The sequence below is a fragment of the Xyrauchen texanus genome, chromosome 5 (genome assembly GCF_025860055.1).
Source record: "Xyrauchen texanus isolate HMW12.3.18 chromosome 5, RBS_HiC_50CHRs, whole genome shotgun sequence".
NCBI lineage: Eukaryota > Metazoa > Chordata > Actinopteri > Cypriniformes > Catostomidae > Xyrauchen > Xyrauchen texanus.
The window spans coordinates 2757247-2783806 of NC_068280.1; the positions used below are offsets into that span (position 1 = coordinate 2757247).

Sequence of the window (26560 nt, forward strand, 5' to 3'; positions counted from 1 at the left end):
GTGTGCCTTGCAGCTGTTGCTCTTCCCTGGTTTGAGTTTTCTTCAAGCGGGTCTACTATCTTCTCTGGAGCTGATCACTCAGTCTCTGAGCTCACAAACACAGCTGCGCTTTCAGGTGTACCGACCACAGTGCCCGAGATTCACACGCCCTCTGCTGCCAGGTAAAACACATGTTGCATTGAGTTTTTGTCAGATTTAGCGCGCTTCTGGGGACAATTTTCGCCCCAAAATATAGCTAAATAAACCCACAAAAACAAATAAACAGAAGGACCAAACAGTTTATCTTTCACACTGTTTACCTCTCTCAACCCACGGCCAGAGACACTTAAAAGCCGAAATTAACAACCTAAAAAGCTAATGATTCTTGAGATTTCCATGAGAGAGAGAGAGAGAGAGAGAGGGATGCTTAAAGAGACAGAGCACGGGAGTCATCAAGGTCACTCTCTTGTGCACGACCAGATTTACACAAAATCCTCTTTTGCTTCCTCCTGATCAATACAACATGAGTGGAGAGAGCAGAAAGACAAACGCCAATCGATCAAACATAAAGACATGAGAATCGACGGGCTGGACAAAGACTTTTAAAGAAAAAGTACTTCCAGAATAACGTTCTGTCGTCATGTACTCACACTCATGCAGTTCCAAACTTGTATTGTGTCAGAGCATCTCTGAAACGGCAAGGCTTGCTTGGTGTTCCTGGTCAGCAGTGGCGAGTGTCTACCGACAGAGTATCCACCCTGCTGCATATGGGGCTGTGTAGCCACAGACAGAGTGCCCATGATGACCCCTATCCACCGTCAAAGCGCATACAATGGGCGCACGTTCGTCAGAACTGGTCCTTGGAGCTGTGGATGAAGGTCGCCTGGTCTGATTAGTCCCATTTTCTTTTGTACATGAAATAAATGTGGATGGTCATGTACGTGTGTGCTGTTTACCTGGGGAAGTGATTGCACCAGGATGCACTGTGGGAAGATGACAAGCTAGTGGAGGGAGTGTGATGCTCTGGGTAATGTTCTGCTGGGAAACCCGGCCATTCATGTGGATGTCAATTTCACACTTGCCACCTACCTAAACATCGTTGCAGACCAGGTACACCCCTTGATGGCAGTGGCCTCTTTCAGCAGGATAATGCATCCTGCCACACTGCACACATTGTTCGGGAATGGTTTTAGGGACATGATGAAGAGTTCAAGATGTTGACCTGTAATCCAAATTCCCCAGATCTCAAACCGATTGGACCATCAAGTCCAATCCATGGTCGCTCCACCTTGCAAACTTAAAGGACTTGAAGGATCTGCTGCTAATGTCTTGGTGCCAGATACCACAAAACTTCAGGGGTCTTGTAGAGTCCATGCTGTTTTGGTAGCACGTGTGGGACCAACTGCATATTACGCAGGTGGTCATAATGTTTTGGCTCATCAGTGTATATATATATATATATATATATATATATATATATATATATATAATATTTTGAAAGTATTTTGAAACTGCTTTGTTATTCATGACTGCAGCCATGATATACTGCATTTTTATTATAAAAACATTTAACTGGAAAAGAGCAAGTATTCAACAAAAAAACCAGTGGTTGAATTTATTATTATTATTATCACTATACAGTACAGTCAGAAAGAATGATGTATAATAATTTAATCATTTTGATTGTGTGCATGATAAGTAATTATGTTATGTATAGTTGTGTAGTATAGTAGATGTGGTTAATACGAACGGATGTGCTTCCCAATATCCCTTTCATTTTTGACCTTTGACATTCTATTTTAGGTTGCGGTGACCTCTGTTCCCCCATCACTGTTTGCCAGCCCCATGATAACTGGATTAATGATACGTCCATTCCGCCAGCATCTTCATCGTGCCCTGCGGGACGCCAGTACTGCCCATATTCGAAGGAGTGTCTGCCTCTTTCTAGCCCGTGCCACCCTGTGCGCTGTGCCAACTGCTCCGGGGTTGACCCTCTGCCTCCAGGCACCCTGTACCCCTATTACAGCCTTGTAAGGGAGGTGCTGTTAACCCTACCACCTGGCCCCTCCACTCACGTCCTGGTAAGTTACAAGCACAGAGGTGTCTCAAGCCCCCAGTCTTTTTTGGCTAGCCCTGACTGCTTTAGAGACACACAATTATCTTTATCTCTATTGTTTATGGGTTAATCTGCAATAGAAAGGTGATTAACAATAATTTAAAATGCTTTGCCAAATTAAAAATATTGATCAAATGGATTTCTGAAATGGACCCAATCAACTGACATGAATGAAGTAGCGCTTTTTGCAGTCATGATTAGTTAGTATAAAAACTCACAAAGACACTGGATTTATTGATTGTCTCTCTGTCACGATGCATTTGACAAAGTGTTCTACTCTTTTGAGAATGAAGGTTTGTGTACTGTATATTTGTCATCTCTAGATGTGAGTTTTTGAACATCGTTTGAGTTGAGTTTGACGCTTCAGGATGATGTACGGGGGCTTTTATTAGCATGCTTTTAATGTAGCTCTTAATTAAAGGTTGAGTGTATGTGTGAGTATAGAGGACTCATCTCAAGTCACCCTGAGTGCATTCTACTCTAACGGGAGCATTTGAAGGAAAACGTTGGGCGGTTCAGAGTGCCCTAATGTACGCTGGTGTTCAGTTCAGAGTTAATTATCTCCATTACTCATCTGCCCCTCGCCAGCACCATGCCAGCTGCCTGAAAGCCTGTACTGGAAAATCATTCGTTGCATTGTCCGAAGAGCTGTACAAAACTAATTCCAACAAATCACAAATCATAACCATTCATTATAACATACTTTTATGAGGGTATAAAAACTGAAATGCGCTGGACTCGATGGATTTACTACTAATGTTAATGGGTTGCTTCAACTGGGCAGTTTCATGTACCCAAGCATTGATCTTTATTAAAACAAACAGATTTAAACTTTTAACTTAAAGGACACATTAAAACTGCCTTCATCAAAATCTGTATACTGTATACACCAAGGTGCAAACTGCCAAAATTAAAAGGCACTAAACGGCAAAGCAGGATGTTGATTGACAGGTCTATAGATTGAGCCAATAGTACAGAATTCATTACACTCATACGAATCCCTCTCAATACAACAATCTGCCCTGTTCTCACTCAGGCCCTGGAGGAAATAGAGGACCTGCTGGTTGCCCCTGGTGACTTCCTTGCCCTGCAGCATGATGCTGGCCCGTCAGGTCTTCTCCAGTGCTCATCAGACCCCTCATCGCCGTGGAAACAGGATGTGCTAATCCAAAACCTCTCTAACTGGTGGGTAGCAAATGAGACATTGGAGGTGAAAGGAAAGGGAGGCTGGGAGGAGGGATTGGTATGCCAGCTAAGAGTGCTCTACATCGGGCAGAACAACACCAAATTGCAGGGTCCCTTTCTTCGTTCAGGGCTTCCCCAGCCCGGTAACTACAGTTTGGAAGTGACGTCCAATGATAAAGATTTTCCCATAACAGCATCCTGTCCAATCCATGTCATCCCACCTTTGGGCCTCACTGTGATCCATCCGACCAATCACAACGGTACGGTGTACTTCCTGCCCAATGAGACGGCAGTTCTCGTTAGGGTGCGCACTCAGCACAGCGTACTGATAGGATGGCAGGGTAGCAATACGACCACACCCTTTCAAAGCTCCTGTCCACAGGACTTGCAGGCTATGGTGGCTGAATGTAGGCATCCTGATCCATTCAATGACACCATGTTTGCGTGGGTCGACCTCCAGCTGGGGACCACGCCAGGCCAGACCACCGTGGTGCTTCGAGCCCAGAGTAAAGTTACCGAAGCGGTGCTCCAGATTCAGGCAAGGGTGCAAGAGCCTCTCCGAGGACTGGTCGTTCAACCCCATCCTGCTCACAGAGTCCTCATGGAATCCGTAGTGGTAAGTGGTATCCTTTTTGCTGCACAACCCGCCTAAGGGGGTTTGCTGGTCTTTAAAATGGTTTAAAGCTGGTCCAGCTGGTCTAGCTCCTCTCCTAGGCTGGGAGACCTGCTAACAACCTTGGCTTAAGCAGTTCTTTCAATGTCCTCATATTATCCGTAGTGTTAAATGGTTTCCTCCCTGCTGAAAAAAGAAAAGAAAAATGCTTAAACTAGCCAGGAATGGTATGCTTGTCTTTGCTGGTCCAGCTGGTCTTCTGGCTTGGTCGAGATGGTCTTTAGCTGGTTTAGCTGGTCACTCAGTCTAGCCAGGCCAAGCTGGTCTTTAGCTGGTTTTGCCGGTCTCCCAATTGGCCAAGCTGGTCTTTAACTTGTCTAGCTGGTCTCCCAGCCTGGTCAAGTTGGTCTTAGATGGTCTAGCTGGTCTCCCAGCCTTGCCAGGCTGGTCTTTATCTGGTCTAGCTAGTGTCCCAGCCTGGTCAAGTTGGTCTTAGATGGTCTAGCTGGTCTCCCAGCCTTGTCAGGCTGGTCTTTATCTGGTCTAGCTAGTGTCCCAGCCTGGTCAAGTTGGTCTTAGATGGTCTAGCTGGTCTCTCAGTCTGGCCAAGCTTCTTTAAGCTGGTTTAGCTAGTTCCCCCGCCTGGTCAAGCTGGTTTTCAGCTGGCCTATGCTTGGAGACCAGCTAGCTGATTTAAGCTGTTCTTTCAGAGTCCTCGTGGAATATGTAGTGTTAAGTGATATCCTACTTGCTTGGGGGGAAAACAGCTTAAACTAGCTACGGGTGTTCTTCTGGTTTCAGATGGTCTAGCTTGTCTCCCAGCTTGGCCAATCTGGTGTTTAGCTGATTGAGCTGGTTAGTCAGTTTTCCAGTTGACAAGTGCCCCAAACCCCCTCCCAAACCATCAAAACAGACCAGACTGGGAGTTCAGCTAGACCAGCTGACCATCACCTTTTCAGCAGGGCTGTACTTACTTCTAAGGATCTAAAGATACTAATCTTTTTTTGTTTGTTTATAAAAGATATTTGTGATGGAGAAGCTGGTATGTAATGGCATGTCTCTTTTGTAATGGATTTCAGAGTTACATGGCATCTGTGGAGGAAGGTACAGACCCTTCCTTCAGATGGACAGTGGATGATAAACCATATTTCACATACTACAACAGCATGCTTAACATCATCTATCAGAATGCAGCTGTGTATACGCTCACGGTCAGTGATTTTCATTTAACTCAATACACCCGGGCACTTAACATTTCCTAGCGTGTGACAAGCTGCTATCTTAAATGATTTGAATCACTTATAAATTAAATTATTGATATTTTTTACTTGGCTATATTTAAAACAAACTACCCACTCACATTCTGCCATTTTAATATGTTGGTGGGACTCTTTGAAATGGCTCAAAACAGCTAAACAGCACTATTTATTTCATTTATAATGTGTTTTGAAGATTCTGAAGTGAGACACTCAAAACCAAAATGTAACTAGAAAGGAACATTGTCAAAGGTTTAAAAAGACTATAAAGTTTTTAACAGACTGTCAGCACAACAACTGACCCATCTCTTGTCTCCTAGGTAACGGCTATGAACCAAGTTAGCACTTTGACAGAGCACTTCAACGTGACAGTGGACCGCATGAATAGTATGACTGACTGTACCATCCCTGGAATTCCTGAAATCGTGTGTCAGGGGTCACCTCTCAACCTCTCTGCCTCTGTGACGATCGACGTGGCTGTGGACGTCACATTCTGGTAAGTTCTGTTCCAGTGAAGCTCAGAATGGTCGAATGAAACATGGAGTTGTGAAGATTCATTCCATTAATAAGGATGTGTTGTATTATACAAACAAACTTGCATTCATGACTCCATCGTTCAATGGAACTGTCCAATTTTCGTAATCCAATCGAGTCTGATTTCTCTATTGGATATCTAGTTTCTCCTGGATATGTCAAGCTAATTGAGTTAACAGTGGGTTCCAGTTCTTAGAAATGATCTTGGAGAGTTATAGGACTTTTCTACAGACACATCCTATGACTGTTCCACGTACACACAATTCTTCATGTGTCTCTTTCCCTGCACAAACTCTGCTTGCTCGCCCTTTAATGGCACTTTTCTCTGGATTTACAGTCTGTGGTTAGTGGAGATTGCTGACAAGAATTTTCTCTTCAATGCTGAGCATAGAAATATTCCCAAACATTCCGGCCCATACAGCTCCTAGCCTCCAGAATCCTGCTGTGTGGCAAACTAGATATCTAGTTAGATTTGACCCCCTAACTCCTACTTTATTGACTTGTCTCAGTAACTCCTGCATCGTTTATGCCACAGACTGTGAATGATTCCTCAAATCATGCAGCTTGTTAAAGAGATGTGTACTTTTATTTTCTAAGCAATCTGATTTACAATTTTTACCTTGCCGATGAAGAAGCAGGTGAAAAAAATCACAAACTTGCATAAGAGGAACCCAAGCCATATCTCGTATCCAGAATATCATACATACTCTGGGGTGGGCTCTTTTGACTTGGGCCAGTAAGTAACCACCTAATAAAAACCAAGAACCCCTAAGCATTGCTCTAACAACCATTTAGGACACCTTAGCGACTGCTTAGCAACGCCTAGGCAACCACCTAGAACACCCTAGAATCAGTGTGGCAAGTTTTGCATGGGCCAGCCACACTGACATTTTTTTTTTTAAAACCAGCTTAAACAAACCTAAACTGGTTAATGGTTCTGAGCTGGTTTCCCAGCCTGATCAGACTGGTCTGGTTTTGCTGGTTTAGTGGGGATTTAACTTTGGCCAGGCTGGGAGACAAGCTAAACCAGTTTAAACCAACTTGGCCAGGCTGGGAGACCAGCTAAACTAATTTGGGAAAGCAGATTAAACCATCTAAAAATAGCTTGGCCTGGCTGGGAGACCCTCTAAACCGTTTTAGACAGGGTGGGAAACCAAATAAACCAGCTTAAATTAACTTTGGCCAAGGCTGGGAGACAATCTAAACCAGTTTAAACCAGCTTAGCCAGGCTGGGAGACCAGCTTAACCATTTTAGACATGGTGGGAAACCAAATAAACCAGCTTAAATGAACTTTGGCCAGGCTGGGAGACAAGCTAAACCAGTTTAAACCAGCTTGGCCAGGCTGGGAGACCAGATAAACCAATTTGGGAAAGCAGATAAACCATCTTAAAATAGCTTGGCCTGGCTGGGAGACCATCTAAACCATTTTAGACAGGGTGGGAAACCAAATAAACCAGCTTAAATGAACTTTGGCCAGGCTGGGAGACAAGCTAAACCAGTTTAAACCAGCTTGGCCAGGCTGGGAGACCAGCTAAACCAATTTGGGATAGCAGATAAACCATCTTAAAATAGTTTGGCCAGGCTAGGCCAGCTAAACAAGCTTAAATTAACTAGGCCAGTCTTAGAGACCTCCATAAACCAGGTAAGACCATCTTAGGCTGGTTTAAGCTTTTTTTCAGCAAGGGAGCTTCTCTATTTACTCTCATAAATGTCTTAGTAAAGAATCTTTGTGTCGATAACTCACCTACACCTTCATGTCACTTGATCAGTCACTCATGAGACCTGATTTCCCTTTGGGCTCTACTTCGTGAGAGAAGGAGTGCTTGAGATAAAGAGAGAGCGGAAGTGTTTAGCTGGAAGCAGAGGGAATTATTCAACGGCAGTTCACCTCGCTCTCCCTCTGCGATGAGTCAGAGATGGAGAGATTTGCAAGAGACTGATTTTAGTCTCTCCAGCTAAAAATATCTTCAAAAAAACATAACTGCCAGCTTGCTATTACAAAGTCCCATGACAAAGTCCCTTTAGTCTTTCTGCTGGAATAGCTTTGTCTTTAAAGTCAACATTAAATAAAAATGGACCTGTTTACTTTCTTAATACATGTTCCTGGTCTTATAATTTATTACCCCCAAAGTATTTGAAATCAAGATGCGCAGATGCTTTCCAAGGCTATTAAAACCATGAACAGTCTTGTTTTATTTGTGTAACTATTTCTACACAATGAGACATTGAATTAAGTGAAACCATGTTTTTATTGCGTCACAGTTGGCTGTTTGGAGATGGAGGGAACCGCACACGTCAGTTTAAGCCTCCTTATGATCACCTTTCTAGTAACCAGGTGATGATTCATGACCATGCAGAATACGTTTATTCCCAGCCAGGTAAAGACTCTTAAAAAGGCTATTGTATATGTACTGACTTTTTTCTAGAAATATTGCAGATTATATTTTTCTTCCTCTTATTTTCACAGGGGAATACACGCTTTTATTCTCTGCTTCCAATCGCTACGAAAACAAGACATGCAAGTTTGACGTCTATGTCTTTAGCATTCTGACAGACGTGCAAATCGAGACCAACCCACAACTTCTGCGTGCTGGAAAACGTGGAGAATTTGAGGCCCACCCCTTACCATCTCCTTACGGTATCATTTACTCCTGGAACTTCGGTGACAATTCGAGTATACGGCTGGGACGTGAACGCAGAGTTCCTCATGCGTACGCTCGCAGCGGTGTCTACACCATCTGCGTGAATGTTAACAACACCATCAGCTGGACAGACACCTGTGCGGACATTATCGTTTATGAGGACGTCAAGGGCTTGGAGGTGACTTCATCAGCTCCCACAGAACGAAACACACCTACTGTTGTCACAGCGAGTTTGGAAGCAGGCAACAATGTAACGTGGAGCTTTGACATGGGCGATGGCACTGTACACACAAGTGTGGATCCCCAAGTTCAATATACGTATCGAAAAGATGGCAACTACACTGTCAATGTCACAGCTATGAATGATGTGAGCTTACAGTGGGTAACCATACCCGTTGAAGTGTTTGTGCTACAAGTGTTATCGCTAGAGCCTGCTGGGTGCGTTCGAGAAAACGAAGAGGTCAGCTTCCATGCGTTTGTGTCAGGGAATGCTTCAGGACATCAGTATGAGTGGAGTTTTGGAGATGGAAGCCCCAACGAGACTCAATATGGAGCCCCGGCAATAACACACTCGTACGTTAAGAGTGGAGAGTACCACCTATCGCTGCTCATGTCAAGTGAAGCTAACAAGGCCAATTTTTTCACAAGAATTTGTGTCCAACCTGAAATCACAACAGTGTCTTTGCTTTCTCACAGAAAACATGTCAAGTATGGTGAAGAGAATAGATTCACTGTAACCGCTCTGCCAGAATTTAACTACACATACCTTTGGGATTTTGGGGAATATGAGTCCACACATCCAATTCGAGGTGGAAATCACATGGCTATTACTTACAAGAGTCCCGGACAATATCAAGTAGCCGTTACTGTCTTTAACAACATCTCCTGTAGCAACAACTCCATTTTAATTGAGGTACAGCAGCCTGTTGACGTTTTGCGGATAAATCATGATGGCAACAAAGGTAACAACCTCACCTTACACAAAGACTACATTTTTATCGCATCTTCAGACTCTACAAACGTTGCCTACATCTGGAACTTTGGAGATGGGACTCAACTCAATGGGACAAGTGTATCACATGCTTACAAATCTTCTGGCAATTTCAACATCAGTGTTACAGGCAAGAATGAGGTGAGCGAGACTACAAATTACATTTCCGTGGTGGTCTTAGCACCCATTCAAGGGCTCTCAGTGAATGCTAGTCTTGTCAATGTTCCTATTAACGCTTCGGTCGACTTTGAGGCACACATTGACCAAGGGGACAATGTTCGGTACTTTTGGATTCTTTGCGACCGGTGCACACCCATCTTAGAAACTCACACCATGTTCTACACCTTTCGCTCCGTTGGGACATTCAACATCATTGTAACTGCTGAGAATGATATTGGCACTGCTCAAGCCAGTATTTTCATCTATGTACAGCGTGAGTTAGAGGGCTTGCAGATACTGGCTGAGGATCTTAGCAAAGGGTGCTGTTTTGCAACCAATCGTGTCCTTCACTTACAAGCCTCATTGAAAGAGGGCACCAATATGACCTTCAGCTGGAACCTACTAAGGGAACCTGAGAACCGTGACCTCAACCTCACTGGCAAGACCATAGACCTCAATTTTTCCACCCCTGGTCCTTGTGAGGTGCTCCTCAAGGCAACCAACTTGCTCGGCCAGCTGGCGGTAAACAGAACTATCGAGTTTCATGAACCTGTAAGGGAGTTGTTCCTAGAGTGTTCTCCAAACCCTTCTGCTCTGAATGCCATCGCAAACCTGACCATATCGGTACGTTTTGGGACTGACCTACATTATAGATGGTGGGCCGATGGTGAGCTATTAACGTTTGACATGCCCTCTGTCATGCACCATTTTAAAAGCGCAGGTTTGAAATTGGTTACAGTGGAAGTTTCCAACCAAGTCAGCTCGGAAAATGTCTCCAAGTGGATCCGCATTCAAGAACCGATCTCAGGATTGACCTTTACCACCACTAATGTTACCGAGCAGAACTTTGTAGCATCAGGGCTCAATGTTTCCATGCGTGGAGAAACACAGACGGGATCCAGCATTTCCTGGATGTGGCTATTGCCAGATGGCACCAAATCAAACCAGCGCACCACCTCCTACATCTTTCCTAAACCTGGACTCTGCACTGTGGCTTTGAACGCCACTAATGATGTCAGTGGCGAAGTGCTTTTACATGACTTCACCGTACAAGACCGTATCCAGGGTCTTGAGCTTAGGGCCAGTAAACAAATCGCTGCAGTTGGAGAGAATGTGGAGTTTACCATATCTGTCTCTTCTGGAACTTCTGTCAACTTTATCCTGAGGATCAACGGTGATGCAACTGTTGTTCTGAACAATCAAACGTACATCCACCAGTTCACCACTGTGGCAAAGTACTATGTCAACCTTACGGCGCACAACCAGGTGAGTTCAGAGTGGAAGACTCTGCACATTGAAGTGATGGAGCCGGTCACCAAACTGAGCATTCTGGACTGCTGTGATGCAGCTGTACCCGTTGGAGTAACTCGGTCTTATGTAGCGAGCACGCCGACACGTGAACCACTGACTTTCCTGTGGACTTTTGACCTTCATCATGGTGCCAAGACCCCGCTGGTTGGCAAATCTGTGACATACACACCAGATGAGCCAGGAAATCTGACCATATTCCTGAGAGCTTTCAATTCCCTGAATGGTCTAAATGTGACCAAGGTTATACGAGTTCAGAACAGTATCAAATCGGCCATCTTGGATGCTCAGCCAAGCGACACTTTTGTAAACAAGACAATCAGCTTCCATGTGGGCATCACTCCTGTTTTGTCCCCTGCGACTTATCAGTGGGACTTTGGGGATGGTACCTCTGTCGCCATCACAACCACACCTTTCCATAACCATATCTATTTCATCCCTGGTCATTATGTGGTGCGAGTCAATGTTAGTAACTTGGTCAGCTGGACAACGGCACAAATTGATATCAACATCTCTTTCCTAAAGTGTGACGAACCAGAAGTTCAGATTATTCAAGCGCCACGACTCGCCATCTGGCGTTACCAGCCAACCTTGGTAGAAGCCGATGTAAACTTAAAGGGTTGTGCCCTCTATGGGGTCGAGTACCTTTGGGAGATACTTGCCTCTCCTCGTTGTCAAGATTATGACAAGAAAGGGCCTCCACCTTCTAAGGTCCGTCTCCCAGCGGAAGTCAACGTTCGGAGGCTCCAACTTTCAGTGCCCAAGATGTCGATTTCATCTGGGAACTACACTCTTGTGTTTTCTCTTTCCTATGAGGGAGTGCCACTCAGGAAGGCAGCCTGTCTGCAGCTCTCGGTGATGTCCAAGAAGTTGGTGCCCATCATTGAGGGTGGAACCTACCGTGTGTGGTCAAAAACTCAGGATCTACATTTGAGTGCAGAGCAATCCTATGATCCTAACCTGGACCCGGAGAACCAGTCCCTACTCAGCTACCACTGGGAATGTGTGAGCACTTCAAAGGTAGATACAGTCTTATCTCGTCACTTTGTGATACAATGCCATTAATGTTTGTTGAGGGAGGGTTGGTGGGTTTGAGCAATTGCTCTAGAGCAGGTGCAGGTATTATGTATTAAATGTTACAACATTAGCGGTCCGCCATGATTTTGATGCCATGCTTCACATCACTCAACAGGGCGCGGCTCACTGCTCTACTCTGAGTTTCGGGCTGGGTCCCAGCGACCCGGTTCTGGGTATCTCTGGGTCCGAGCTAGAGGTGGATGTTGAGTACACATTTCGTATGACCGTCAGCAAAGAGGGCATGACCCCAGAATCCACAACACAGACGGTGAGTGGGCATTGAGGGCCCCTTCTCTAGATTATGCCAAGCTGATCATTTACCTTTTAAAATATCGCTGGATTGAAATTCTTGTACTCTTTTACCTCGGACACTATAGGGCATGTTTCGGGTTCAGTCTATTTAACTGTGAAAGTCTGATTGCAATGGGGAACCACGATGAAACCAATTCACCATGTCATTACAGTCAAGGGGAACGCTGATGATCCCTTACAATCCTTTTATTCTTGAGTTCTCAATAGGTTATGAACAGAATGTATTCGTTTCTGTCTCACAGTCAGAAGAGGTCAGACAGATCCGGTGGTCTCAGTCCCAGCTTTGTTTAGATTTTAATCAGAAAGACTGTTCAAAGAAAAAGACATTTGAAATGAATCACGGTCCCTCATTATTGCCACAGTTTCTATGGTCAATGGAAAACATAACCCATGAAAAATTGCTTATTCGTTTTACCTCTTGCTTTCACAGGTTTGTGTTCAGAGCGGTCGTATCCCGATGGTGTCCCTCGAGTGTGTCTCGTGTAAAGCTCAGTCTCGTTATGAGATCAGTCAGAGCACGTATGTTTACTTGGCTGGCACCTGCATTAATTGTCACAGTTCACACCGAGGGGTGAGAAACACACTTTCATTTGCAATCTAACCATATCAAACTCTGTTATGTCTTCTGAAGCCACGATTGCTTTGTGTGAGAAACAGACCGAAATATAAGTTGTTTGTTCACTGAAAATCTTCCCTTTTGCTGTAGCTCTCAAATCTCATTTGTGGTCTTGTCCTGTGGCGTGCAAAATCAATCATTTACTGTATATAAAATCTGGTGCAACACATTTAAAAGCGGCATTTATTGATTGAAAAGCGATTTTGGGTGAATGAAAAATCATAGAAAGCATTATTATAACCGCAAGTCACATGTGAATGTTGGGAATGACATTTTCATGTTTTGGGAGTCACTCATGCATTATTTGTTGGAGGAAACAAGCCTTCATCATTAATTGAAGAGAGATGATCAAAGAAAGCGAGAGAGCGGTATGATATCATTTTCGAAAGGAAGCAAAATCAGTTCTAATTTTATGGGACATTCCTCTTGCGCTCTCGCTTTTTTCCAAGCTTCTTTCTCCTGATGTTTAGACTGAGACTGGAGTGATGTTATGGTTATGGGAAGCAGAGGGAGGGAAAGCTGTGTGGGTGTACGGGTGATGTCATCATGGTGGTGTGTTCCACTGCATTAGCCGTTAACGGCATGCCAAACCTCGTTAAACAGACACTCATCGCACTCACCCCTTGGGTCTGGTTCCCATGAGGCAAAGACCGTAAATATTATGGTAAAACTGGGATGTTTATGTAGTGGGTCAAACACACAGGTCTGAGATCAGTGAGATGGAGGTCATTCAGAGGTTACTGCAATACGCATAATACGGATGGCTGTAACACCTTTAACATTTTCATTCTGCAAAAGAATCTGCACCTATAACTATGCTCACGTTTTCATTGCTACATAAAGCTGCATAGACATTTTAAATATAGCATGATGATTATTAATGTCTCAATATAAACACACACATAAATATTACTATTACAAATATTTTTATATAAATTGTTTTTATTTACTATAACTATTTCAAATAAAAAATACAAATAAAATATAATTTTTTATTTAAAATGTAAATTAATATAGTATAATTTTAATCGTTTATTTTAATAATAATACAAATGTTTTTTATAAATAAATATATCAAATAAAGTACATAAAAATGACATGGGAATACTATGCAAATTTTTTGTAGCTACATAAAGCTAAATTACATTTTAAATAATATAATATCATTATTAATGTCTTAATATAAACACATACATAAATATTACTATTACAAATATTTTTATATAAAAAAAAATATTTACTATAACTATTTCAAATAAAAAATATAAATAAAATATAATTTTTTATTTAAAATGTAAATTAATATATTATAATTTTAATAGTTTATTTTAATAATAAAAAAAAATATTTTAAAACATAAAAATGACATGGGAAAACGTTTCAAATAATATAATATCATTATTAATGTCTTAATACAAGCTATTCATTATTAATTTACTTTTTCGAATACATGTCGTAATACATTTTTATGAAATGTAAAATAATAATTGTTTATATTATTTTTAATAGTTTATTTTAATAATAATAAAACAAAGCTGCTCATTTTTAATAAATATATAAAAGTAAAAACTGAATGTGCCCGTGTATCTCATGAGCTTAAATGCCTTTTATGCTTAAATGCTTGAAATGAGTTTTCTGTAACATATATAAATATATAAATTGTGCCTACATGTGAGTTCCATGATTTTATTTTTTTAGTTTGATAATTAAAGATGGCTGTTACTTTAAAGTGACACATGAGAAACACCCTCTCTCTGTCTGTATTAGCGCTGGACGGCGATGACCCGTCGGAATGAGACACTAGTGCTAGATCTGAACACCACCACCACAGGCAGTGACAGCATGCACCTGGTGCTGAGACAGGGCATCCTTCACGACGGAGACTCCTACATCTTCAGCCTCCATGTGACAGATGATGAAATGGACAGAGAGGGTGTGGCCTATATTGAGCTCCACCCCAATCTGCCCCCAGCAGGGGGTGCGTGTTCTCTGTGGGCGGATGGGAAGGGGCCTCAGGTGCGCACGCTGGTGGATAGAGTCCACTTCAATTGCTCAGGTAAGTCCAGAGATGCAGGAGGAAATGTATATCATACACTTCACACAAAGCATAGGTGAAGTTTATCATTTCATTGCAATACATAATTTTCTTAATCAGTATTTTGGACTTTTTGTTCTCCAATAAATATATCTAAACATTGACATAAACGTGTCTCTCAGGTTATGCTGATTTGGATGAGATGGAGTCTCCTCTGGTGTACAGTCTGTTGGTGGTGCGTTGTTCAGAACTGTCCTGTGAGGAGTTCTGTGTGTATAAGGGCACCAGTCCAGAACATTCTGCCTTCCTGCCCCCTGGATTCAGCTCAGCCCAGGACAAAGTGTCTGCTTTTGTCATGGTGGAAGACCACCAGGGGGCGTCAGTTACTGCCCTCAATACGTAAGGGACAGTTTACTTTTTGTATTCTTTTCTATCCTGATATTGTTAAAGTGACATTTATTGTGTGTGTGTGTGTGGCGTGTAATGTGTGTGATTGTGTATTAGGACGATAGAGGTGGTTTTGCCGCAGGTTCCAGAAGGGTTCAGCAGTCTACCTCAGTGGCTGAGTAATCTCACTGACTCCACCCTCAGGGAGCTGCTCCGACAGGGAGACTCACAGAGAGTGAGGGAACTGTCTCTCGCTCTCATTACTGTTCTTAACGAGGTGAGTCTATCTGTCCATCCAAACATCCATCCGTCTCTCCATCCATTCATCCAACCATTCATCCATCCTGTCGTCTGTTCATACATCCATCCAAACATCAGTCCATTCATCCATCCAAACATCAATCCATCCCTCCATTCTTTCATCCATCCATTTGTCCATCCCTCCATTCGTCCATCCAAACATTCATTCGTTCATCCAAACATCTGTCCATTCATCCATCCATCCATTTGTCTGAACATCCATCCATCCTCTATTCATCCATCCATCCAAACATCTATTCATTCATCCATCCATCCATCCAAACATCTATTCATTCATCCATTCATCCATCCATTTGTCCATCCCTCCATTCTTTCATCCAAAAATCCATGCATTCATCCATCTAAACATCCATTTGTCTGAACATCCATCCATCCTCCATTCATCCATCCATCCAAACATCTGTCCATTCATCCATCCATCCAAACATCTGTCCATTCATCCATCAAAACAGCAATCCATCCATCCATTTGTCCATCCCTCCATTCTTTCTTCCAAAAATCCATCCATTCGTCCATCCAAACATTCTGTCCATTCATCCATCTAAACATCCATTTGTCTGTCCATTCGTCCATCCATCCATCTGTCCATCTATTCATTCATCCATCCAAACATCCATTTAAACATTCATCCATCCATCCATCCATCCAAACATCAATCCATCCATCCAAACATCCATCCATCCAAACATCAGTCCATCCATCCATCCAAACATCAATCCATTTGTCCATCCATCCATTCTTACATCCAAACATCCATGCATTCATCCATCTATCTATCCATCCATCCATCCATAGATCAGTTCATCTGTCTGTCTGTCCATCCTTCAATTCAATCATCCATCCAGTCATTCAAACATCTGTTTGTCCATCCATCCATACATACATGCATTCATCCAAACATCCAATCATTTGTCCATTTCTGTGTGTGTGTGTGTGTGTAGTATGAGCAGGGTGTGTCGCGCAGGCGTGAGCTTGGGTCAACTGCTGAGCGTCTGTACAGAGGGAGTGTAAGAGGAAACATCACACGAGCTCTGACATCACTGGACCTGACCACCGTCAACGACATCCAGCAGACATCAGCAGCCCTTGCGCAGTGCAGGGTGAGATGTGTGATTGTCACATTCATTCTCAGTAAATGATGGTGTATATCTGACTAGACAACTTGAACTTCCCAAAAGACAGAAATAGATGATCCAAGTGGGAGTGATAGAGAGAGGAATTTAATAAACAGTTTTAGTAAAATGTCTGTTTTGTGTGTAGGCTGTGAATCGAGAGTTTGTGTGTGAAGAGTGTCAGAACAGCACGCTGGATAAACTGGAGTCGATGTTAGAGATTCTACAGACAGACACTAAACAGGGGACAGTCACCCCTACTGAGATTGCAGACAACATTCTCAATATCATGGGTTAGACACTAAGAGCACACCACTTGTTTACACATTACAGGATTTTCTCATTTTCTCAAACTATCATTCAGTTTAATAATAATGAGTCAGCAAATCTATTTCCTTTTTGGCTTCTTCTTCCTTTTTACTTCCTTTAGGTGACCTGATCCACCAGGTGAGTCAGGCCACCTCCTCTCCGCCTCCGGAAGCCGATGACCACGACGGTGTCTCTTCCCAGTCTCTGTTTCTCTTCCAGGAGCAGCAGCATAATCTGATGCATGTGGCCGCAAAAGCCTACTCCCTCTCGTCCGTACTCATGAGAATCCTCATGCTCGCTCGCGTTCTCAACGAAGAGCCCCTGATCCTCCGCGGTGCCGAGATCGCAGCCGCTGGCAAACGTGCCGACCCGCAGAGCCTGCTGTGTTACGGCGAGAGTGATGCACAAGAGTGCCGCCGTTTCTCCATTCCTCGAGCGTTTAACGCCAGTCTGGGACGTGCAGCAGGGGCCAAACTGGTCCAAGGAGCCAACAGTGAAGATGGAATCGTACAATTGCTGTTTCAAATGGAGCCAAATCCGTTTCCGTTCAATTACGTAGCGAATTATACAGTGTCTACAGAGGTAGCGTCGATGGAGTTCCGAACCCTAAATGGCACGCAGATTCCGATATTGGATTTGGACGAGAGCCAAGCGATAACGGTTGCGGTTAATAACGGAAGCATGGCTGGGCTAGACGCTAACGTAATGGAGGCCATCTTGCCACCAGCGGGAGCCGAGAACATCAGTCGCTGCAGTTCCGTTATTGTGAGGGTGAGCACCGGGAATGCCAACAATCAAGCTGGAATCTACGTACAACTCAACTTCACCGTAATTGACGGTAAGGACCCCATCTTAGAAATCTAGCACTGTGTTAACAGAGATTGTCGAGAGAATATCCGGATAATCTCAGCAAGAACCAGAAGCATGTATTTAACACCATTTCGAATTTACTTTTGGTTTCTCTCAGCCTCTGGTAGACTTTTAGGGTGGTTTGTAAGAATTCTTGCCTTTTTTGGAGGCAACTGTCCAAAGGAACTCCAAATCAACCAAAAAAGCTACAATATGCAACCCACTCTATGCCAATAGTCAATTTCTTTCACTTTACACACAAAAAAAAGTACAAAGTGCGAAACAAAACCCATTTGTACACTCTTTTAAAAGTGACTTTAGTACCTTTAGGACTACTTCTAAATACATGTTTGTGTATTTATGTTGACGCGAGATGCAAGTGTGTCTAAACTCTATTCCTATTCATCACATCATCTTCAGATTCTCCAGAGAAGGTGGAATTGGATCCATGGATTACAGCCTATCTGCACACCTCCGAATGGCCCAATGAATTCAACAACACTGACAGGAAACGCATCACACTCAGTATGACACGGGGGCGGGACTTGGACCACAGACGCTACACGTTCTTTCTGTCTCCAAAGTAAGTGAAGTCATATATAAAGCTTTAAACAAGCATTTCATCTTTCTCTGTGTTTTATATGGTTTAAAATGCCAGAAATGCGGATGTGGATGAGAGGATACTCGTCTATAATAAATGATGTTTGAATGCTGACAGCTCTTGTGCTTCTGGAATGAACATCAACAGCCACTGGAGTACCTGCCTTTATTGAGACACTCAATGGAAATTCATTAATATTAGGCGTAAGATTAAACACATACTCATTAAATGTTGACTGCACATTGGAGTGTCTCGCTCTCAATGGGGCGTGTGGTGAGTTGGATGTGGATCGTGGAGAGTAGCATGAGACTCCACATGCTGTGAGTCTCCGCGGTGTCATGCACAACGAGTCACGTGATCAGATGCGCGGATTGACGGTCTCAGAAGCGGAGGCAATGGAGACTTGTCCTCCGCCACCCGGATTGAGGCGAGTAACCGCGCCACCACAAGAATTTACTTGAGAAGCTAAATTGTGCACGATAATAAGACCTGTTTTCAAAAAATAGATCTTGAGGGGTCTGGATCGCTCAGCGAGTATTATGCGGACTGTCACCCAGGAGTCCCGAGTTTGTGACTCCAGCCCGGTCTCCTTAGCAACTAAATTGGGCCGGTTGCTAGGGAGGGTAGAGTCACATGGGGTAACCTCCTCGTGGTGGTGATTAGTGGTTCTCTCAATGGGGCGTGTGGTGAGATGTGTGTGGATCATGGAGAGCAGCATGACCCTCCACATGCTGGGAGTCTCCGCGGTGTCATGCACAACGAGTCACGTGATCAGATGCGCAGATTGACGGTCTCAGACGTGGAGGCAACTGAGACTCGTCCTCCACCACCCGGATCGAGTCACTTCGCCACCACGAGGACCTAGAGCACATTAGGAATTGGGCATTCCAAATTGGGGAGAAAATCCCATAATTCATTGTTCCGTCTTGTAAAACGATAAAAGTAAGTGTTTTGCAGTCATCGTGTAATTCCTATAATTCTGACATGTGAACGCAGCATAATGGTTGTTTACGGTTGCCCCTCATTTTACAATAGCTTCAAACACAGCTCGTCCAATCAGATTTGAAAATCTGAAATTATAATTTCACTGCCATTCATTTCCATTCTCTCCTGTATCACCATCAGTCTCTACGACACCACGCGTGATCACTTCATAAACGTGTCTACGAGCTGCGGTGCAGATTACCCAAACCTGATCCGTTTGGAGGTGGCCGTGTTCACGTCTTTGTGCCAGTACTTCAGCGAGAGCGCCAAACAGTGGCGGACGGATGGCATGATTCCTCTTCCCGAGACCAGCGTAGGCCGAGCCGTGTGTCGCACACGGCATCTCACTGCATTCGCCGCCAGTCTGTTCGTTGCGCCCAACGCCGTGTCCTTCATCATTCCCGTGAGTATAACAACTGACAAATTCAAGACAAGTCCATGCTTTTATTTTAGTACGTTTACAGAGTCTTACTTTAGCGACCTGTCAAAGTCTTTAAAGAATATATATGTATATATGTGTGTATCTTGTTCATGGCAGGAACGCTCTGTGGGTCGTAGTTTAGTGGTGGTGTTGGTGTGTGTGATCGGACTGTTGTGTTACGCCGTGGCCGGCGCTATTTTGCGTAAACTGGATCAGATGGACCTGAGACGGGCCTCGGTGGTTCCACTGTGTGGAAAGGACGGACTGTACAAGTACGAGATCCAGGTGAAGACCGGCTGGGGCTATGGAGCAGGTGAGATCAAGAACGTAATGTAGACAGTCGACAGTAGGCGTTCAACTACCAACATAAAGCCTGGTCCCCTTTTGACAGACTTGGAAAGCGACCAAACATCATTTTATGTGCCTATAACAGCAGCTATGGAAGACTGTTTCCACCAAAATAATTGTGCTTTGGTAAGCCTTGATTGTGAGATAATTGTAAAAAATTATTAGATTCCAAGTCATCACCCCTAGAGTTCGATAGTTTGAATCCAAGGTGTGCTGAGTGACTCCAGCCAGGTCTCCTAAGCAACCAAACTGGCCCGGTTGCTAGGGAGGGTAGAGTCACATGGGGTAACCTCCTCGTGGTCGCTATAATGTGGTTCTAGCTCTCGGTGGGGCGTGTGGTGAGTTGTGCGTGGATGCCGCGGTGGATGCCGTGAAGACTCCACACGCGCTAGGTCTCCGTGGCAACGCACTCAACCAGTCATGTGATAAGATGCGCGGATTGACGGTCTCAGACGCGGAGGCAGCTGGGATTCGTCCTCCGCCACCCGGATTGAGGCGAGTCACTACGTGTCCACGAGGACTTAAAAGTGCAATGGGAATTGGGCATTTCAAAAAGAAATCCAAGTGTATCTTCAACACTATATTTATGCCCGTCCAGGTACCACAGCCCACGTTGGCATCAGCCTCCATGGCAGTGAGAGTCGCAGTGGACACAGACACCTGGACAGCGTCGGAGCATTCGCTCGCAACTGCCTGGACATCTTCCACATCGCCACGGACACAAATCTGGGCAGCGTGCTCAAGATCCGTGTCTGGCATGACAACAAAGGTACCCAAGCGGCAGATGGGGACAGATTTCACAGTAATCAACATTATCCAGCACACCATAATGTGTCCGTGTGAAACGAGGCAGTCTGTGTTTGACAGAAACAAATAAGAAGAAATAAATGATCTGTTTGTCTGTCTGTCTCTCTCTCTCTCTCTCAGGTCTCTCTCCTGCTTGGTTGCTCCAGTATGTTCTTGTGAAGGACCTGCAGTCTGGCAGTAGTAACTTCTTCCTGGTTGAGGAATGGCTCTCAGTTGACAACGAGAAAACAGATGGCAGAGTGGAAATAGAAGTGGAAGCCTCAGGTAACATCCTGTCTCTCCACAATACTTGTGATTGGTTGGTGCCTCATTGTGTGTCATTAGTGTCATTGTATGTCACTCAGTGTAAATAATGAACATTTCCAACAGGTTGAATAGCATTAGTGCAGACAAATTGTAACCTATGTGAAACAGTGGTATCAGATGGCATTGCTGCCACTTCCTGTCGTCTGAGCTCTGTACTTCCTGTGTGTCCTTACAGAGGAGGCAGACCTGCGTCACTGGCCCCGCCTACTGACCTGGGAGCTTCAGAGAGCAATGTGTGAGAGCCATGTTTGGCTTTCGCTATGGGAACGACCTCCGCGCAGTCCCTTCACGCGGCTGCAGAGGCTGACCTGCTGCTCGGTGCTCATGCACCTTTGCATGCTCGCCAACGCTGTGTGGTACGGCACCGTCGCCTATGGCAACAGGTAAAAGCACTCATTCACGTTGTTACATTTTAAGTAAGTAGTAAACAACATATTTCTGTTGTGTAATTGATTCATTGTGCAACTGCAGGTTTATATACAATTAAAATGTGACATGCGCTCTACTAGTCAACTTCCTGAGGTTCTGGGAAGTTATTACATATCTATTACAATGTAACTACAATCTAGTACAATGTTATTACTGTCTATTACAATGTAATTACAATGTATTATGTTATCAATTCTTGATGTGAATAGAAAGTTCTGTTTAAACCCATATTATGTAGTTCTGGGTGTATAAATCCTTGAATAATTGTGTGTGTCTGTGTGTTTTAGCTCTACACCGGTGTCTACACAAATCTCGTTGAATGAGGAGACCGTTTGGGCGGGTCTTGTGAGCTGTCTATTAGTGTATCCTGTCTACCTGCTCATATTCTGCCTGTTTAGACTGAGCCGTAGCAAGGTGAGACACATGCTGAAAATAACTTTTAAAGACATCACCTCAAATTGTGGTAAATTGAATCACGGTGGCGGTCGTTGTGTTGGTCAGGTCTCTGTGGAGCAGTTACCTCCTCAAGTGGACCAGGAGTCTTTGGAGATTGATGACTTCCTGGATAACTCGCTGACAGGAAGCTCTTTTCTGATGTTCAATGGAATTTCTGGAGAGGTATGTTGGAATTAGGTTTGTGGAGTACAGAATTGGGATTTCGACAACCAGAAGCTGAAGTCTCACACAGTTCTTTACTCGGGTGCCAAATGAATGAGGAAGTACCTCCGCCATTAGAGTATGTAAACCGTATGTCATAGAAACTTTGACTATAAAATAACGGAGTATAGATCACTAAACAGTTGTACACTAGGCTGAAGAATAATGGAGTACTTAATAGCATACAGATCCTTTACTTTGTAATTTCTTTGGATTTCTGGGCTAAAGGTTGACCTTGAAATGTCCTTGACGGCCTGGAATATGCTATAGAATAATGCACACTGTTTCTGCTATAGAGACTTTAATGCAGAGCAACTATAAATTATGAAGCTTCATTTACATTTTTTGTCAGGTGCTAATTTAATGATGTATTGTGCAAAATAGGTCAGTGTTCGCAAGATGTCTTTGATGCGTAAAGATACAGCGGCAGAGAAAATATTTCTAAGACATTTTCATCATGTTTTTCAAAGTCACGGTTGATTTATTTTCTTTTTTTATCCTGCGCGGATGGTTGTAAGAGAAATGAAACTTTGTAAGTGAAATGTCTGCAATCTTAAAAGATGCTTTTCATCATTTTCAAAGTCAAAATATTGAAATGTGTTGCAGAATGTCCCATAAACACCATTATCAGCCGTCATCAATGTCACATTTCCAAACAGTTTTCTATTAGAATGCAAAGCGAGATCATAAACAGAATGACAATGTGAAGAAGTGTGAATTACAAACCTGAAACTCCATTTAGATTCCGGCAGTGAACTGTGAAGGGTGTGTATATATATGAGCTGATATACAGCGGCATATGAATGGAGTGTATTGAGTTTGTGTCGAAGAATATTGCTCTTACGGGTCTCTCTTTCTGCAGACATATTCAGAAGAGACCAACATTGACCTGCCCACTCCTTCCACTAAGAGGTAAGCATAAGATCGCCATAGTTACTGACGGATTAAAAACAGCATTCTTTAAAGAGAGAGCTGCAAGGTGCACTATGGCCTTAACAGTGAATATATAATCATCAAATGAATGTGTGAACAAATAATCTGAGTAAGTGAATGACTGATTGAGATTGAATATGTGAGTGAGAGAATAAGTTTAAAAAAACATCAAAATCATAATAATTTCAGTCTTGACCAACACAAAATAGGTGTCGTTTGAAAGCTTAGAAGCTCATCTTTCCAATGCATGTAGACATTATGACCAAAACTGAACACATGCTTTGAAATTTGAAGACAAACAAGAAGTGCTCCATTTTAATAATTTATAATAGTTAAGTATATGTCTTTGACAATATGGTGTTGCTTATATGCCGTGTTTTTGCTTATAAATTCACAAAAGTTAAATGTAACATAAAATATGACATATTATTTAGATGAGGTGATTATCTTTCAAACGAGTCCACACACAAGATAATCAGATGTATAGATCATTAGATAATCCACATGAAGCACAATGTTACATATGACCACCAGGAGATGGCGCCAAACACACGACACAGACTCAATGATGCCTCAAATGACACAGAATGAAACTCATTCTGTGAAATCTCATGACTAAAATCATGTCTGCATGCTATGCAAACCTTTAGTCATTGTTGTGTTTGCATGTGTAATTAGTTCTTATGTACAATTATTGTTTTATGTGTTCGGAGAGGCTTTTGGACACTATGATAAATAATTTTTAGTGTTATAACTTTTGATTGCTTTGTCAAATCAGCACAGAATATCACACCTTATTTACACCCAGATATATATAATGTCAAATCAGACAAATAAGAAAAATAACATTTTTGGCTTTTTTTTTTTTTCGTAAGCTTCAATTTTGGGTATGCCACTGAAACGGGAACTCTTTAAAAACACCTTCAGAGCTTAAAGAGTTAATGAGTGAATTATGTGTGTGTGTGTGTAAGTACATGTAAATAAAGTGAATTAGTAAGTCATGATGAGTGTGGATGAGGCATAAATAATAATAGCAGTGTGAGTGAGTGAATAAAAAAGTCAGTAAGGAAAGTAGTGAGTGAATTAATGAGTGAATGAGAGTAAATTGGTGAGTGAATCATTCAGTGAATGAATGAATGTGAAAATAGTCAATAATTAGAATGAATGAGTGTATAAAGTAAGTGAATGAGTGAAGCTAGTGAACTAATGTGTTAATTAGTGGGTGAATAAATGAGTGAGTGAATAATGTGAGTAAATTAATGAGTGAATAAAAAATTCTGTGAGGAAATTAATGAGTGAATGAGAGTAAATTGGTGAGTGAATCATTCAGTGAATGAATGAATGAATGAATGAGAAAATAGAGTAAGTCAATAGTTAAATGAATGAATGTATAAAATATGTAAATTAGTGAATGAATAATGTGAGTAAATTAATGAGTGAATAAAGCAGTGTGAGCGAGTGAATGAGTGAGTGAAATGAGAGTAAATTGGTGAGTGAATCATTCAGTGAATGAATGAATGAGAAAATAGAGTCAATAATTAAATGAATGAATGAGTGTATAAAGTAAGTGAATGAGTGAATGAGTGAAGCTAGTGAATTAATGTGTTAATTAGTTGGTGAATAAATGAATGAGTGTATAAAGTGAGTAAATTAGTGAATGAGTGAAGTAAGCTAGTGAATTAATGTGTTAATTAGTTGGTGAATAAATGAATGAGTGTATAAAGTGAGTAAATTAGTGAATGAGTGAAGCTAGTGAATTAATGTGTTAATTAGTTGGTGAATAAATGAATAGTGAATGAGTGAAGTAAGCTAGTGAATTAATGTGTTAATTAGTTGGTGAATAAATGAATGAGTGTATAAAGTGAGTAAATTAGTGAATGAGTGAAGTAAGCTAGTGAATTAATGTGTTAATTAGTTGGTGAATAAATTAGTGAGTGAATAATGGAGTAAATTAATGAGTGAATAAAGCAGTGTGTGCAAGTGAATGAGTGAATTAAATGAGAGTAAATTGGTGAGTGAATCATTCAGTGAATGAATGAATGAGTGTAATGAGTAAATTAGTGAATAAATGATTACATTAAGCAAGTGAGTAAATTAGTCTGTGAATGAATGAATATGTTGAGTGAATGCATGAGTGAATGAAGTGAGAGTGTGATTGTAATTATTTCACTATCTGTCTCTCGTCTTGTGCTGCAGTCTTCAGAGGTGGAGTGATCCGGACTGTGATTGGCCGGATGTGTTGACAGATCCGTCTGTAGAGATGGGGCCGGTGTTCCCTCCGCGGCTGAAGAGAGGGCAGGGCAGCAGACATCTGGGCGTGGACATCACCTTCAATCCAGATGATGACGACACCGTGTGTGACAACAGCCACAGGAACAAATATTTCTCTTCTTCAGGTAACACACAGTACAGTATGCTAAAGCATGTGTGCAAAGTCTGTATGTGTCAAATGAATAAATGAGGTAGTTGCTGATTGGATGTTTATTTTGATTGACAGATGAGGACCTCATCAAGCGGATATTAGTGGATGGACAGCTTCTGTCACAGACTGACAGTGATATGGGTGATCTGTAAGTTATCTTAAGCTTCTCCGCTACGCTAAATGATTCATAATGTAATACAAATGTTGCCTGTGTGTTCAGCTCCAGTATATTTGGCGATAAGACGGAGGTGATTCTGCTACAGAAGATGAATGAACCTGTTCTTCCTGCGGGAATAAGACGAGACCCGCCCAAAACTGCCTTCACGTCTCGCACAGGTACACTAGTTGAGTTTGAAATGCAAAGGTTTGGACATGATTGTTTTGCATACAGTATTGCCAAAGCATCAATACACACAAAAACAGTGACCTAAAATAATACCAAAGTACACTATTAAACGGGATGAAATAGACTTGCAGCAAGATTAATAGACTCTAATTCAAAGACTCGCTCTCTATTTGTCAGTGGTGACGGATGTGTGCAGGCCAAGACCGTTTCCTCCTCTATGTGGATTGGCTGCTCTGTGGGGCAGTTTGGTCGGGCTTATCCTGTCAAGCAGCCTATCAATGTGGTTGGGGCGGAGCTTTAGTGAGGGCGTGGCTTTGATGTGGCTCATCTCTTGCATTGTCAGTTTCCTGTCGTCGTTCCTCATTTTCGAACCTCTGAAGGTACAAACGCACACATGACATCAGTTTACTCGCACAAACAAATGTCGTACCTGCTCTTAATGTTTTTACACTAGATCTTTTGGTGTGGACCTCATAGTTTGCCCATATTTACATGTTTAATATC

The 26560-nt window shown here is 42.6% G+C and overlaps 1 protein-coding gene across 1 annotated transcript in view; it reads left to right on the forward strand.

The window, feature by feature from the left end:
• Nucleotides 1-26560, forward strand: part of LOC127643858 (polycystin-1-like) — an 81455-nt gene that overhangs the window by 39806 nt on the left and 15089 nt on the right. The window contains exons 11-38 of the mRNA XM_052126775.1: nt 14-161; nt 1783-2060; nt 3132-3896; nt 4973-5104; nt 5470-5645; nt 7947-8062; nt 8152-11804; nt 11977-12129; nt 12604-12744; nt 14557-14845; nt 15007-15223; nt 15329-15488; nt 16474-16632; nt 16793-16937; nt 17075-17791; nt 18223-18385; nt 19529-19790; nt 19926-20121; nt 20755-20925; nt 21084-21227; nt 21445-21652; nt 21986-22112; nt 22200-22316; nt 23218-23267; nt 25485-25684; nt 25786-25858; nt 25931-26046; nt 26234-26436. Of these exons, the coding sequence (XP_051982735.1) occupies nt 14-161; nt 1783-2060; nt 3132-3896; nt 4973-5104; nt 5470-5645; nt 7947-8062; nt 8152-11804; nt 11977-12129; nt 12604-12744; nt 14557-14845; nt 15007-15223; nt 15329-15488; nt 16474-16632; nt 16793-16937; nt 17075-17791; nt 18223-18385; nt 19529-19790; nt 19926-20121; nt 20755-20925; nt 21084-21227; nt 21445-21652; nt 21986-22112; nt 22200-22316; nt 23218-23267; nt 25485-25684; nt 25786-25858; nt 25931-26046; nt 26234-26436 (9279 nt within the window). The remainder of the gene's footprint in view (nt 1-13; nt 162-1782; nt 2061-3131; nt 3897-4972; nt 5105-5469; nt 5646-7946; nt 8063-8151; nt 11805-11976; nt 12130-12603; nt 12745-14556; nt 14846-15006; nt 15224-15328; nt 15489-16473; nt 16633-16792; nt 16938-17074; nt 17792-18222; nt 18386-19528; nt 19791-19925; nt 20122-20754; nt 20926-21083; nt 21228-21444; nt 21653-21985; nt 22113-22199; nt 22317-23217; nt 23268-25484; nt 25685-25785; nt 25859-25930; nt 26047-26233; nt 26437-26560) is intronic.